This window comes from Meleagris gallopavo, chromosome 1, assembly GCF_905368555.1.
Source record: "Meleagris gallopavo chromosome 1, MGAL_WU_HG_1.1, whole genome shotgun sequence".
Classification (NCBI taxonomy): domain Eukaryota; kingdom Metazoa; phylum Chordata; class Aves; order Galliformes; family Phasianidae; genus Meleagris; species Meleagris gallopavo.
Window position 1 is genome coordinate 113,750,925 of NC_139404.1, and position 15,194 is coordinate 113,766,118.

A 15,194-nucleotide genomic window follows, 5' to 3' on the forward strand; every position below is an offset into this window, starting at 1 on the left:
TGTGCTTCCAGAGGCTGCTCAAGGATTAGAGGTGTGATTACGTGATTGCATTTGCAGCTGGGTCACATGCCAGGCATGTTTACAAGGCTATAATTCTGTATACATGCCTATTGAACTGTAGGTATGTGTGGAATGGATGCTGTTAAAATAAATACATATTTTTGTAATGTTGATCCTTGATGTAAAGAAACTCGGTTTGAATGATCTTAAAACTTTATGGCCTTTACTTATGCAAAGTGTGTTACTTATTGGAAAAAAAAAAATTGTTGCTACTTGACAGCTTTTCTATAGTGTGTCATTGTTGGAAGCACCACTCAATTATAATTACGTACCTCAGCATCTGCTTGAATATTGAAATACAGAAGTGGAATACGGATGTGATTACATACCGTTGTAGAATTCACTTGCCAAAGCCACATTTGTTTGTTAACACCATTAATTTGTTAGGTAAAAACTAAGATGTATTAATTTCTTGTCTAATTCACTGCTTTCTAAATCTGTCAGCTGAGCTAATTCCTTTCTTGTCTTCTCATGATTTACTATTGGCATGCAGTGTCTGGAGAGTATTCTAGCTTTTGGAAGCAGGTAACCAATGGGGTAACAGAGATGAAGAAAGTATAATCACAGCAGTAGTACAGAGCTGGCCGCCTGTGATCAGTTGCTCCTTTGTCATTTTCAGAAAGACTTGTTGTGCAGAATAATATTGAGAGGACCAAAGGGTGATGACTTGGAGTTGGAAGCAGAGTTTCTTTGGTTCTGACCTCTTGCTTATAGTGTACCTTCTGAGCTGAGCTGCCAGTCAGCTGTCTTGCAGCACCACAACCGTGTTCTCTAATTCCAGTATGGTCAGAAAGCTGTCGTGGATGAGTTGTAACGTAGTGCAGTGGGACTGATCTCACTGCTTTTTCATGCTGTCTCATAAACAGTAAATCTTGGCAAACTTAGAGGATGGTAACCAAAGCTGCAGATGACTCTGGAGTCCCAGTGATTTGCCTATATCTATTCTGGAAGCTAAGTTGATATCTATCACTAAGCATTTTGCATGTAGGGTAACTTCTTTCAAGAAACTGTAACAAATGTGTAATTCACTGAATAGTTTTCAATTTACTTATGCATCTGCAAATAAAAGCTTTACAATTCTTTACTAGTAACACAGTTTCTGGGAACTTGCCCATGTTTTTTATTCCCAAATAATAAAAAATGCCTTGCATTAGATGCTGAATTTGAATGCTGAAGATGGTGATGTTTTACTATTACAAGGTGTTGGAAGTTTTTCACCTGGGAAGTCTTCACCATCTTTCTTCTGACTTAGGTTTTAATAAAGAAACTTCTAGTAAGTAGGTTAATCTCTTTAATGCACCTTAAATATCTTTGTTTATGATAATGGAGCATAAGTCTCTCAGTGTTGGAAATGATGGATGATTTAGGAAATCTGTTATGCACTGAACCTGTTGATGGTGATCGCCACAGTTCAGTACCTGGATGACTTTTGGGCAGGTTTATTTCTATACATCAGACATCTTGAATTTAGGCAGCTAGAAAGAAATAGTCATGAAACAAGAATGTAGATGTTTTTTATAAGCAGCTATTGTTTCCAGTTATAAGTGCTTTTATCTATATTAAATATATATATTTTTTTATTCCTAAGCACTCTATGTGCTAGAAGCTTGCAGTGTACTTTAGTAATATACTGCTTTCATGTAGATTAAGTCTAATAATCCTATTTTTTCGTGTGTGTTAGGGTTAAGAATACTGAGTTCCTCTAAAAAGCATTTCAGATTAGAGCAAGGTTGGTTGATTTTTTTTTTTTCTTAAGATGGAATAAAATAAGTAAGGAAAATGCAACCACAAAAGTAATTTCAAGAACTGTTCTTCATTTATCACGACCAAACAGAGAAACGTGGTTTGAAATTATCTCACAGGTTGAAATCATCTCAAGAAGAGGGAATGTGATACATAACACATGCTCAGAACTTCTTTCCATTTAACAAACTGTGGTGAGTTGAAGGGCTGCATGCCATCTGCCCACCCTGCTGCTCTGTCACTCCCCAGGAGTGAGGAGAGAATACAGTGGAGCAGCTTGTGGGTTGGGGTAAGGACAGGAAGATCACTCAATGGTTAGCATCACGGGCAAAACAAACTTTAATTTTTAATAAACTGGTTTGTTCGCTATTGTGTTTTGGTTTGGATGTGGTTTTCTTCAAGGCCCAACTGCTATTCCAAACCTTGAAACAATTCATTTTAAACTGATGAGTCCTGCCTGAGAAACTGTCTCAGATAACCTTTTTTTGGAATTTCACACAGTCATGATTTCAATTGCTACACATATTGGAGCTGTGCAGTGCAATTGCATTGTAAGTGCTGGCCATCACATAATTTATAAACTTTAACACTGTGTGCATATACCTAATCTATTTTGCAATTGGATCTCATTAGTGACGTTTCATTTATTTTTATTTTAGGTGATTTAGTTTATAACAGTAGTAATATAGGTCTCCTTCTAAATGTATTTTGAACACGTCGCAGGATGTAATGGGACTGGAAATGTTTTTGTTTTTTTTTTTCATTCCCTCTTTCAGAGGAGAGGCATCAGTTGACTGACGGAACTGTGGACTTCAGTTCATTTTCTCAGCTTATAAGATACACAACTTGCTTCAGGGAAAAAGATTAAGATACTGTCTTCCTGTGCCTACAACTTGATCATATAAAATGTGTTAAAAACTGATTGGTGGAATTGTGTAGGATAGGAATGGTGCTTTGCAAGATCCCCAGTTTTTACTTTTGGCTGCCAAGGTCATCTATGTCTTACCACAGCAGGGCCAGTTCTACAGCAGTGTCCTTTGGTGTCATTGCTGTTGTAACTGCTATGTACATAGCTGAAAGTAAATTCACATTGCTAGGATTTGAGTATCTCAACGTACTTTTGGAAGTTGTAGGTGAAGTGATTTGCTTTCATTGCGTCTTTTGAACTGCTCTGTGAACTTTTGGTAATTACAAGGCTGGTAATGTAGTGTACCTCAGCGTGTTCCCAGTCTGTGCTTGCCATAAAGGCAAAGCTTTGGAGATTTGCTTTTCTAATCTCTTGCGACTCAGCAGTGGCTTGTTGTGTCCATTGCTGTCTTAGTTCCATTGTCTGCACCGTGATGTGAGCTATTGGCTCTCAGCTCCACTTGCTTTTGCACTTGAAGAGAGACCTGATGCTCTGATTATACAGTGTAGGTTTATTGCAGTGTATCTTAAATCAACAAGAAATTGAGATATCTCACTGTTTTTCAAACTGGAAATGTGTGATGTAACAGGTGTAACACTGGATACTAGGATGGATTGGATATAACAGCAGCCCAACCATGTGTGTTGTTTAGTAAATGATAATGTCATTTAGCTGTTGATGTACATACTAGCTGAAGGTGGAGTGGGCTTCTATTTCATGTTCCTAATGCTGTTTTGCTCCTTTTCAACACAGGAACACCCTCTCCCCCCCACCCCAAAAAAGGTATTTTTACCCTGAACCTGACATTCTGTATTTCTATGAAGATGTATGTTTTATCTTCTTGCTTGTGAGGCTTTCTTAGGAGAGATGCAGGGAACTGTTGGGAATTATTATGTAAAGGTGGACATATGTTTCTGACTTTAGCTATCTGATTGCTTCTGTGATGGTGAGCCATGAGTGAGAAAAGCATTTACTGACTCAGATGGTTTTTGCCTTCCTTTGGTATTGAAGTTCAAATGGTATCTTTTTGCTTTACAGTACGAGAATCCTAAAAAAGAAAGAGGTTGGCTTTTGTCACTAATTGTGTTAGTAATTAATATAGTAACTGCTTTACAAAAAAACTTAAATGGATTATCATAGTCCTAAAAAGGACTTACTGAATTATGTTTAACTCCTGTTGTGTTTTGCAAAAAATGCTCCCAACTCTTTAAATTTGTAGCGATGTAGAAGTGTTTAAGTCCCATCACTAAAAAAATATTTTTGGATTATTATGCTACTTAATTTTTCAGCCTGTTTTTTCTGACCTGTTGTAAAGAACAAAGGCATGCATGCTTTGTGACCTCAGATGTTCTGCAGCCTCTCCAGATTTTCACTGGGAATAAATTTGTAACAGTTCTGTTTTGTACAGGTCAGATTAATTTAAGTCATGTCTGTGTGGTACTGCAAGGGAACTGTACAAAGACCTGAGCCAGCACATTTCAGTGAAATGTGATGTCGGCAAACCTGTGCTGTGTTAAGTGTTTTGTGATTGGAATTTGAGAAATGATGATTCTCACCATTATGTTTAAGCCGTTCTCTCTCTCTTTATATCTGAACCTATGAAAGTGCTAATCATTTATTTATACATGCAACTGGAGAAAGGAAGGAAAACTGTTGCAGTAGCTTAAAAACATCTATTCTTTTTTCTTATAGAAAATGCCAGAAGCCTCACAAGATCATAATCATTGGAAGGTCTGTTGACTTCCATTTTTTGATAATCTGGAACATCATCCGTCTGGCATGGCTCAGGGCAGTCAACAACTCGATGTGCAGGTACTCCATGATCTCCGACAACGTTTCCCTGAGATCCCTGAAGGGGTGGTATCTCAGTGCATGCTACAGGTATGGTGCAGAGTTTTAAAGAGTCTGTATAGTTCATTATTGTAGTTTGAAAACTTTCTAGTAGTCTACTTAGAGCATCAGTTTTCATTCTTCTGGTTGTACTTTGAAGGGATGGGAGACTGCTTCTTGTATTTTTTACACACGAAGGTGTTACTGTTTTTCTTCGCATTTATGGTTTTATTTTTCTGCTGATTATTCATCTGTGCCTATGTGATACTTGATTGCATGCACACAGGAATAAGGCTAACAGGATATTTATTGATGGTAGCATCAATAGGAGATTTATCACAATGGCACCTTTCTCCATAATAAGGAACCTAGAAATCTAAGGTGTTTTTTGTCTACGTGGCATAGATGAAGTCCTCTCTTTATGAAGTCCTTCAGATGTCATGGAGCTGATGGTAACAATTAGCTTTTTTTTTTTTTTTTTGAGGCTGTTGTCTTGACGCTGATTGTTATTACATTTCCAAATGTTCTGTTTTTAAATGTGTGTGATACATCTGGGTATTCCCATCAACCATTAGAGTCTGGCAGGGTAGCTTAGCATGGAAGAGAGATGAGCTAGTATAAGTATCTGCACAGTGAAGGTAATACAAATTTAAAAGCTGGACCGTTCCCTCTTGTTGTATTCAATGGTATGTGTTCATCTGAATAGATGCTGAATGTCTGTGTTAGTCAAACACTCAAAACTTCACAGAATTTCACTGTCATCTTCACTGTAGGATTAAGAGATGAAGCTAAAATGAGTAGAGAGGGCAGGAAGGGAAAGGGAGTGTCCCATTTTATATTTGCTTTGATTTATGATTTCATGTCTGTATTTTCAATTGCTGGCACCACAGAACAAATCAAGCCCTTACAAACGTTATTTAGTTTCCTCACTGATTAAAACGAATAAACCTTTTTTTAGCTTTGAGCCTGGAATTCATCAGAACTGTTGAAATTTACGACATAATTGTAAGGGGCCTTAGGAAATTGCCAGTGTGCTTTCAAGCAACACTAATTCTGGTTTCATGTAGTTCATTTTAAGGTGCTAAATTCTATCTCAAGAAGCTGACTTAAAATGTTGGAGTTCTAAACTTTCGAGTTAAGAGATGTACTTAGGTAAACAGTAAAATGTTATCTATGTCTTTGTTTGGACTATCCAGAGTTTGCAGTTTTAGTCTAACTTAATTTTGTGTTGTTAAAAATAATTGTACATTCCTGTTCTTTGCCTTCCCCCAAACTAGACTTGATTTGATAGATATTTAAGTGTCATATTGTAAGCAGTGTTACTGCATCTAGCCTTTTGCTAGATGTAATTGTGAGCTATATACTACTTGCAGACTATAACCTAGTCGCTATTATCTTTATTTCAAAATTCTTATCTGTGTCATCTGCAATGAAATATTATGTCCATATTAGACTTGATTGCAGCTCCAGTTGAATGTATATTGAACTTTTAACAGTTTTGTTTTTGTTTTTTCCTTTTTTTGCTATTATATGGTAATAAGTGTCCTTTCTTATTTGTAGAACAACAACAACCTGGATGCCTGTTGTCGAGCCCTCGCACAGGAGAGCAACAAATACTTATACATGGAGTACCATAGCCCTGATGACACCAGAATGAATAGAAATAGCCTTTTGCACATTAATCTGGGTATTCATCCTCATACCAGCTATCATGCAGGGGATGGAGCTCAACTTAATGGTGGTCGTACACTGGTACATAGTTCGAGTGATGGACATATTGATCCACAACGCACAGCAGGTAAACAGCTGATTTGCTTAGTTCAAGAACCACATTCTGCTCCCGCTGTTGTGGCAGCTTCTCCTAATTACAATCCATTTTTCATGAATGACCAGAATAGAAATGCAGCTACTCCTCCTCCACAGCCACCTCCACAGCCATCTTCCATACAACCAGGAATGAACACGTCTGCTATGCAAGGCCCTCCTCCCACGTATATGCACATACCTCGGTACAGTACAAATCCCATTACTGTTACAGTATCACAAAACCTCCCCTCTGGACAGAGTGTACCCAGAGCTCTACAAATTCTTCCACAGATTCCAAGCAATCTTTATGGGACTCCTGGCTCTATTTATATTAGACAAACATCTCAAAGTTCTTCAGGACGACAGACTCCTCAGAATACACCGTGGCATTCATCGCCACAGGGCCCAGTTCCACATTATACTCCCCGTCCTCTACCTGTGTATCCACATCAACAGAACTACCAACCTTCTCAGTATTCTCCTAAACAACCCCAGATCCCTCAATCAGCCTTTAGATCACCACCGGCATCCCAGTGCCCCTCTCCCTTTGGCTCTCCTCAACACCAGGTTCAGCCTCAGCTGAGTCATCAGAGTTCACATGTTTTTATGCCTCCTAGTCCTTCAAATGTCCCTCCTCATCCATATCAGCAAGCATCGCAGACTTTTCAAAAACAAGGCAGTCACTCTGTATCGTATCTTCCTCCTTTTGCTGGACCTAGTTTATCCAAAGGTTCCATGAATAAAATAGAAATTACAGTTGAACCACCGCAAAGACCTGGGACTGCAATGAACAGAAGTCCTTCACCAATAAGTAATCAACCATCTCAACGAAACCAGCACCCACTGTATGCAGCCACTACTCCTCCTTCAAGCTCTCCATCAAGAGGTATGTCGGGTCAACCCAAACCTCCATTTAGTGTTAATCCAGTATATATTACCTACACTCAACCAACTGGACCTACAGGTGCACCAACACAGTCTCCTCGGGTAATGGTATCTCAGCCAAACCCAACTATTTTTAAAATCACAGTAGGTCGAGCACCGACTGAGAATCTTTTAAATTTAGTGGACCAAGAAGAGCGTACTGCAGCACCAGAACCTATTCAGCCTATTTCTGTAATCCCAGGATCTGGAGGAGAAAAAGGAAGCCATAAGTATCAGAGAAGTTCTAGTTCTGGATCGGATGACTATGCTTACACTCAAGGTAATTGCTCTACTCAGCACATTGTTTTCTGTGAAATGCATTTTCAGCTTGATTTTGCTACTTACTAAGTGGGAAATACTGAACCAATATAGAGAAAAACACAAATCACAACAAAAATAATCTATAATCAGCTTATGTTCTCTTTTTAAAAAATGGTACCAAATATTGATCTGATGCATAAAGAATTTCTGAAGCTTGGTAAATTGCTGTGCTTTTGACAAAATAGGTTTCCTTAAGAGAATGCTACAGCTAACATACGCCATGTGTCTGATTTGAAACTTCTGCATTGAAAAGCTACGTTACAGTTTTATTATTTATTACATAGTTTATATATTTTTGTTTGTTTGAAGAACTCTGCAGTACATAGATTTGTTCAGAACTGGGTCCATCATAAAAGGTGAAACAGAAACTTCTGTAAGGAATTCTAATCCAATTTATCTGGTTTAGGTTGAAGAGTATTAAATGAAAGAGGAAGAATTGAAATTAAAATTACTTCTTAGGACAAAACAAATCCATTTTTTTTAATGAACATGTAACTGTTTTGAAGAACTTCTTGCACTTATAATTCTCAAAGAAAAGCTAGGCAGACAGGCTGTAGGATGTGTATTCTGCTCCATAGGGACGGAATGTAGTTAGTTTTAATGCCATATATAAATAAAGAATTAAAGTAGTTGATAATAAGCAGTAATGAAACTTACCTTTAGCTGAAAGATACTTTTCTCAAGGTAACTTGCTTTCAAGATTTGAAACATTTAAAATGGAATTAAATGAATCAGACTGCAAGCATTCAGACCAATCGGTTGGGTTAATGACACAGTGATTATCAGCAGCAAATATTTAAAGAATGCTTTGTTTTCTAAATCTGCATTTGAAAAAGAATCTATTCCTATATTGCTCCTTTTAGCATTCTCAATTTGGGAGATCTGAAGCAGTACTTACTATCCTGTGCTTTACTTGTTGATTTGTTATTTTGCTTTGTGCCTGTTGAGCTATTTTGGCTTGTCAGCAGAGCTGTCCTGTACCTGGTTAGACCCAATTAGAACTGTTATTTAGAGAAAACACTGGTAGCTCTGTACTTCATAGCTCATGCTTTCTTTGATAATTTTTCTATTGCAACTTCATGAAAGGCAGTCAATTATGTAAGAAAACTGTAAGTAGCTTCATGTAATTGAAGTTAAAAAATGTTCTGAAACATAGAGATCTGTTTTTGACTTTTGAAGGTTTAAGTCTAGATTTCTGTATTTTGTAAAAACATTTAGATTTGCTGGTATGTAATCTTTGGGCTATCTGCTTTTGTGGTAATGCTACAGCCAGGGTTTCATTAGCATTTGGTGTTGATGCACCAAATAAATTGTAGAAGAGTAAACATTATACTTTTCACTACCACAAAGAGACCTAGAGAGGACTATCCTTAAAAGCTTACTGTAGGGAACAAGATTACTTAATTTCCTTCTGAATATGAACCATTGTGAAAACAGTTATCAAAAAACAGTTCTGATGTCTATTCCTCCAGTGTTTCTTTGCAGCAGGAGTCAAGTTTGATCAGTTGTACCAAGGCATAATGCCAAGCTATGAAATGCATATCTGCTATTGAGTTGGAAAAGTCATGGAAAAACAGGATTTCATTCTAACACTGCAAATCATAGCTGATATCTGTATCTTTATCTGTTATCTCTTGAACTCTCTTTTGAATGACTAACATACATTTGACTTCAAGAAGAAGATGATTTTGTTCAGTAATGTTGGAGCATGTGTTATGAAAATATCTGATGTTATTCTTCAAGATTTACAGTGTTTATTCTTTGAATTGGTGGATCCATACAAATCAAAAGTAAGGTGCTGTTGTTTTGCACAGAGTACTGACATCTGATAAAAGAAACGGGCATAAAATGACAGTACTTTTATCCTCCTCTACTAAGCTGCATCCATACTGTTGCTTATTTTTTATTTTTTTATTTTTTTTCCCCCAGCTAATATGCAAGTACTTTTTTTTTTTTTTAATTTGAAGAAAAGGACAAGTGCTGGCTAAAACTTAATATGAAATAGTGTTTTTCAGATTCTACAGTGTTTTCGTGTAATTAATCAGTTTGCTTGAAAGATTGTTACTTTACTGGCATGCTGGTCTGAATACTGGCTGCAAATTTCTCTTATTTTTCTCTGTCCTGGTAGGCTTTCGTCAGGTAAAAATACATGGATCAGAAAGTGCTAAGCATCACACTAGTTAACTTAGCCAATTTTGCATCATGATGGAATGCTGAGAAATATTTTCCTGCAAAAAATGAATATCATCTTCTAGGTAGTAAAAATTTGTTTATTTCAGCAGAGAGAGATGAAAGGGCAGCAAATTATAGAATTCATGACTTTGAAGGACCTGAACTCCCCCCCAGCTATGTTCTTCTGTTTGTTTCCCCTTCAGGATTCACATGTCTAGTCTCTTTTATTGATGCTCTGTAGTTCTGCCTTTGAGCAGTGGTGAACTTGTAGTATTGAGAAATTTAGTAGACTCTAAGAAGCTAAAAATACTTAAAGATATTATTGTATGATCTGTAATAGTACTGAAAAAAAAATCAGCTATTGAGGACTGACATTTGGCTGATGTCTCAAGGCTACTCTGTCAGACACTAGTGAATACTGCCTATGAAGCATGTGTTATCTTCTGATCTTACATCTGGTATTTAGTTTTCTGTCAGTATAGTATTAACATAACTAGATTGCTGTTTCATCCTGAGAAGCTGTCTCCTTGTACAGGTGCCTTTCTATTTTTGAGATGAGAAAGACCAAAAAAAGAAGCGTTGGCCAGAATGGTAATATCTACTTCAAGTTACTAAAATGACTTTTTATTCTGGAAGAGTCTTGTCCAAACCTGTAGTTTATTTGGCATGAAAGCATCTTCACACTGATATTTGGCTGCATGTTTATGATCACATTATTATTTTTTTTTTCCAGAAAGGTCACTCGTGAATATTATATATAAACTAAAAGTTCAGTGTTCCAAGTTTGTTTGTTTGTTTTTTGATGTTGCTAAATATTTCTTCCATGTGAAAAATTAGCCTTGCTATTACATCAGCGAGCAAGGATGGAGAGATTAGCAAAGGAACTGAAGCTTGAGAAAGAAGAGCTTGAACGCCTGAAAGCTGAAGTCAATGGTATGGAGCATGATCTAATGCAGAGGCGACTTCGAAGAGTTAGCTGTACAACTGCAATTCCAACAGTAAGCAATTTGTTAGTATTTTAATTCAAGATACAAATTTATTTCTTATCTTTTCATAAGCATAAGGTACTCCCAAAATCTTCAATATTTGAAAATGGTTTTTCTGTAAGTTCTTGGCTTGTAGGAAACCAGTTCTGGTAATTTAAGAAATGTGTGTCCAGCCTTTTCAGGTTTCACAACAGAATTTCTGAGAATAGTTTGTGTGCTTTTTTGGGCCATGGAGCAGTTAGTTACTTTCTTAACAACCTATGGAAGTGTACATCCAAATCTGTTTATAGTCTGAGCCGTATCCAGCTTGACATAGCAGAGCTTCATGTTTTTTTTTTAAACATTATTTCACTGTATCAAGGTATTTTGCTGTTTGGATAGCTGCATCTCTTAGACATTCCATTTCCCATTTGGTATGTGCATGATGTGCCAAGTAACGGTTCACTAGTGGTGTTGACTGAAATAGTTGGTACCTCACTCCTTTTTTCCTCTGTTATTTCTTCCTATCTCTGTGACTTCTAACCACTAGTGACTCTAGCCCAGACGTCTGTATGACTCTGATAAGAGAGCTCATCTGACTGAAAAATAGCTTTCAGTGTATGCAGTTGTTAGCCAAATCACTTCAGTCTTGTTCACTGTGCTCTCATAAACAATGCAGACAGATGTAGGCAGTAAAGCATACTATGCTTGAGTAACAGCACAGACTGTTAGATGCTGAAGTATGTAGCTGCTGTATGTCTCATCTGTCTTAAGTGTTCGGAGAGGTATCTATCAGGTATGGTCCAGGCAGGATTGCAGAAGACACTGTCTGAACATGCAGAAATGAGGTTAGGGAAACCAAAGCCCAGTCTGTCCAGAGTTGAATCTGACCAGAGGTGTCAAAGATCAGAAGTTTAAGTGAACTGCAGTTCATATTCCTTTTACAGATATTTGTGATGTAAACTGATGTAGCAAGTCATCATTTTATATGGATTTTTGTAAGGTGTGTGATTATTTTAGACTTGTGTCCACAAGACTAGTGTTTTACAAATGGATGTTAGTATTGTTCATTTTCTTTGGGTTGGTTGGTTGGTTTGTTTTTTCTTAGCACTTCTTCAAATGCCAGTAGGAGAATGTTTCTTAAAGAAAATTGAGTGGCACGAAGGGGTCGACAGTGTAATCTTGGTTGTTTTCTTCAATGCCTTCTCTATACTCAGTTTCCAATAAAGCTGTTCACATAGATATAGCAATGTTATTTATACATTGGATAAGTTGCTGACTCTCCTACAATTGCTTTCTTGGTTATTTCTCCCTAGCCTGAGGAAATGACCAAATTGAGAAGCCTCAACAGACAGCTCCAGATAAATGTTGACTGTACACTGAAAGAAGTTGACCTCCTTCAGTCCAGAGGTACAGAACTGATAATTTTTGAGAAACATAATTTAAATACGATGTATATTTAAATAAGGGTATCTTGGATTCTTTAATTAAAATAGAACTTTGTATTTTTATTTATTTCCAAATTCAACCTGGTAAACTTGACTTGCAAATTTTTCTGTTGACTGAATTAAATTACATTACCAACTAAACAGTGACTTTGTCAAGAGTGAATCTAAAAATAATCCTTACTTAGTGAAGGTTCTTTACTTACTTTGTTTTCTTTACCTCTGGCAAAGTGATACAAATCAGGAACACCGGTGGCCGCCAAGAAGTTGGCAATTCTATTTAGGTATTTAAAATCCTCTCTTTGACCAAAACTTGACATAAATACAATCAAATAGATGAAAAACGCACAGACCTCCTTTTTTTTCTCCTCTCTTTTTAACTAAGACTATCATACAGAAGAGTTGAGATTTCCCAGGTTTTTAAAACATTGCAGAATGTTGAACTGGAATTGATTGTTCAGTATGGAATTAGCTTGCTAAAAGTTAGTAGAATAAACATAAAACTGAAAATATGTGACAAAGGACTGTTGGGGAAAAGGCTGAAATACAATGTAATAGTAAAAAGACATGTAAAATCTGAAGACTCTAGATATTAATGTCACTGGTTAGGCGTGTAAGTGACATTTACCTTATGCTTTCATACTTATCTTTTATGACAGGCAACTTTGATCCGAAAGCCACATGTAACTTCTATGATAACATAGAGCCTGGTCCTGTTGTGCCACCAAAGCCATATAAAAAGGGTAGGTAAAAAAACAAATATCAACTTGCCCTATCTGCGTTGAGAAATGTGTTTTAATTTTTTTCTTTGTATAAAGCAAACCATACCTTGTTTATATATCTGCAGTCATCAGGCAGGTTGTTTTCATTGTGAGTTCTGTTACTGTGTTTGTGAAGACTGATATTCACTATTAGAAGAGGAGTTGAAAGTACAAAAACTCCTAAAGCTTTAGCTAGAGCTTTCTAATTACATATTTTATACTTCTAATTTAAAACTTCTACATCAGGAGTTCTTTCTAGCTGTCCTCTAATACATGATGTAGGATTTAATAGTTTTACTTCTTAAAATTTGCATTTTTACTTGTACTTAACTTTAACTTTCCTGGCTATGCTTTAACTTCGTGTTTAGAATATGAGTTTCACAGTAGTAGCCCTGAAATTTGTGCTTTTTTAGTGCAGCAAAGAGCCTCATGTAATTTAAGGACTGTGATGAAGTAAGTTTTCGTACATGGGTCTGCAGTGTCCCACTTATACAGGTTCATTATTGGTCTCAGAAATTTTCTGTACTGTTTGAATAGCATATAGGATTTCTATCTTGCTTAGGACTTGGGTTTTATGTGCATACAGGAGCTACATATTTAGTCTTAGTTTTGTGGAGATTCAATCAGTGCATCACAGAATGATTCAACTCACACTAAGTAGACACCTAGTGGCTGCATAGCTCAGTAGCACTCTGGACGTGAGTATATACAGAGGTCATTTTGGAGCAGAATCCTACCTTTTGTCTCAGTTATTTTTTTGCTCAGGTGTTTGTTTTTGTTTTTTTTTTTCTAAATTAGTTCTTGAAATCTGTTGAAATTAATTTCAAGCATTAGCAAATGTTTTTATATACTTTATATCTTACCACCAAAACAGCTTATCCAGGATGCTGTGCTCTTTTCTCTGAAACTGTTGTGTGATGAGCTTAACAGTCTCTTCCTAATGCGAGTAGTGTGTACTAAAATTACTAGTGGAAAAACTTAATTTTCTGATATAGTAGTTATATATTATGCTTGAAAACCCAAATTTTATTTTTAATAATAATGATAACAGTAAATAATCTAGTTGCTAGTAAGCACTTCTTTTCTCTCTATCTTCCAAACCAAATATTTTTCCCTTTCATGTTTCAAAATGCCTGTGGAAATTTAAAAGAAAGGCCTAGAACTCCTGCTCACCTGTATATCAGCTTAAAAAAAAATAATAAAAAATTGGGATATGTTCCCTGTACAAGTGCTAGTGCACAGTAAAGACAGATGGAGCATCAGGTGAGCAGTGGCACAAAAGCAGCTACTTGAATTCATGTTAAATTGTGGTAATCATGTGATTGATTCAAGGTACTTAGTGATGTTTAGCAAGACGCTCTTAATTACACTATTTATTATTTCTAAGCAAAATAATGTGCAGGACTTGCGTGAAATGCATGATTTTACTGACAATTAGAAACAGCATTATGTGATATTTGTATGACTTAAGACTAGCTTGCAGGTTTTGTCTGTCAACTTCATAGAGACGTGTGTAAGGGTTAGTATTTTGTATTTTGAGCTCAGCTTTTAACATAGATCTGTCAAGTTCATTTCTCTCCTAGAAAAATGCATTTCCTTAATATTCAGTTATTAAGATATGGATAGACAGGTAGGTATGGGCATACAAAGTTCTGCTCTGTGCTTCAGGATGGCTATTAACATGAATGAAGGCTTGTGCCTGCACAACTTGCTTGCTTAGCAAGAATCTGTTTAGGTCACACACTGCTAATGTGATTATACTGCATCTGGACTGGAAATTTAAGCAAGGAAGGTACTTTTTTTTTTTTTCTTTCCTCTTTAAGTATGTCTTTGAAAACAAACTTAAGTGTTATTTGCACTAATGTTGTTGTCAGCCATCTGTTAGATTTCTGAGCAGAGAATATTGAGCAGTGTGTGCGCTTTGAATCACAAATCACTGTGCTTTTTTTTTTAACAACATGACTTGCTTTTGTTTGTTTTTAATCTGTTGATTTCTTTTTAGCCTTCTTTTAACCTTTACCTTCTAAGTAATTCTAACATTGTTTGGAATATTAATGTTTTGTAAAATGTTGGGTTTTCCCATCTTAGAAAGTTTGGTTATTTTTTCACCTGAGATATCCTGAGGTCTTGAAGAGTTGGTAGGGTACATCAGAAAACCTTTCTTGGTTCCTTCCATGGGTTAAAATCCAATGCATAATCATACATGTATTAATATGTACTGATGCTTATGAATGAAAACAGATTTAAGTACTGCTTAGTA

At 36.4% G+C, this 15,194-nt stretch overlaps 1 protein-coding gene across 5 annotated transcripts in view; it reads left to right on the plus strand.

Moving 5' to 3' along the window:
- TAB3 (TGF-beta activated kinase 1 (MAP3K7) binding protein 3) overlaps positions 1-15,194 on the plus strand; it is a 40,431-nt gene that overhangs the window by 18,261 nt on the left and 6,976 nt on the right. Inside the window, exons 2-7 of one of the 5 annotated variants that reach the window (XM_085210366.1) lie at positions 4,403-4,591; positions 6,101-7,232; positions 7,377-7,550; positions 10,601-10,761; positions 12,045-12,138; positions 12,833-12,916. In XM_085210366.1, coding sequence (XP_085066492.1) covers positions 4,490-4,591; positions 6,101-7,232; positions 7,377-7,550; positions 10,601-10,761; positions 12,045-12,138; positions 12,833-12,916 — 1,747 coding nt within the window. In that variant the 5' untranslated portion in view covers positions 4,403-4,489. Of the gene's footprint in view, positions 1-4,402; positions 4,592-6,100; positions 7,551-10,600; positions 10,773-12,044; positions 12,139-12,832; positions 12,917-15,194 lie in introns of those variants that run through there. The other 4 variants (XM_085210375.1, XM_085210382.1, XR_014879920.1 and 1 more) reach the window with 4 other exon arrangements.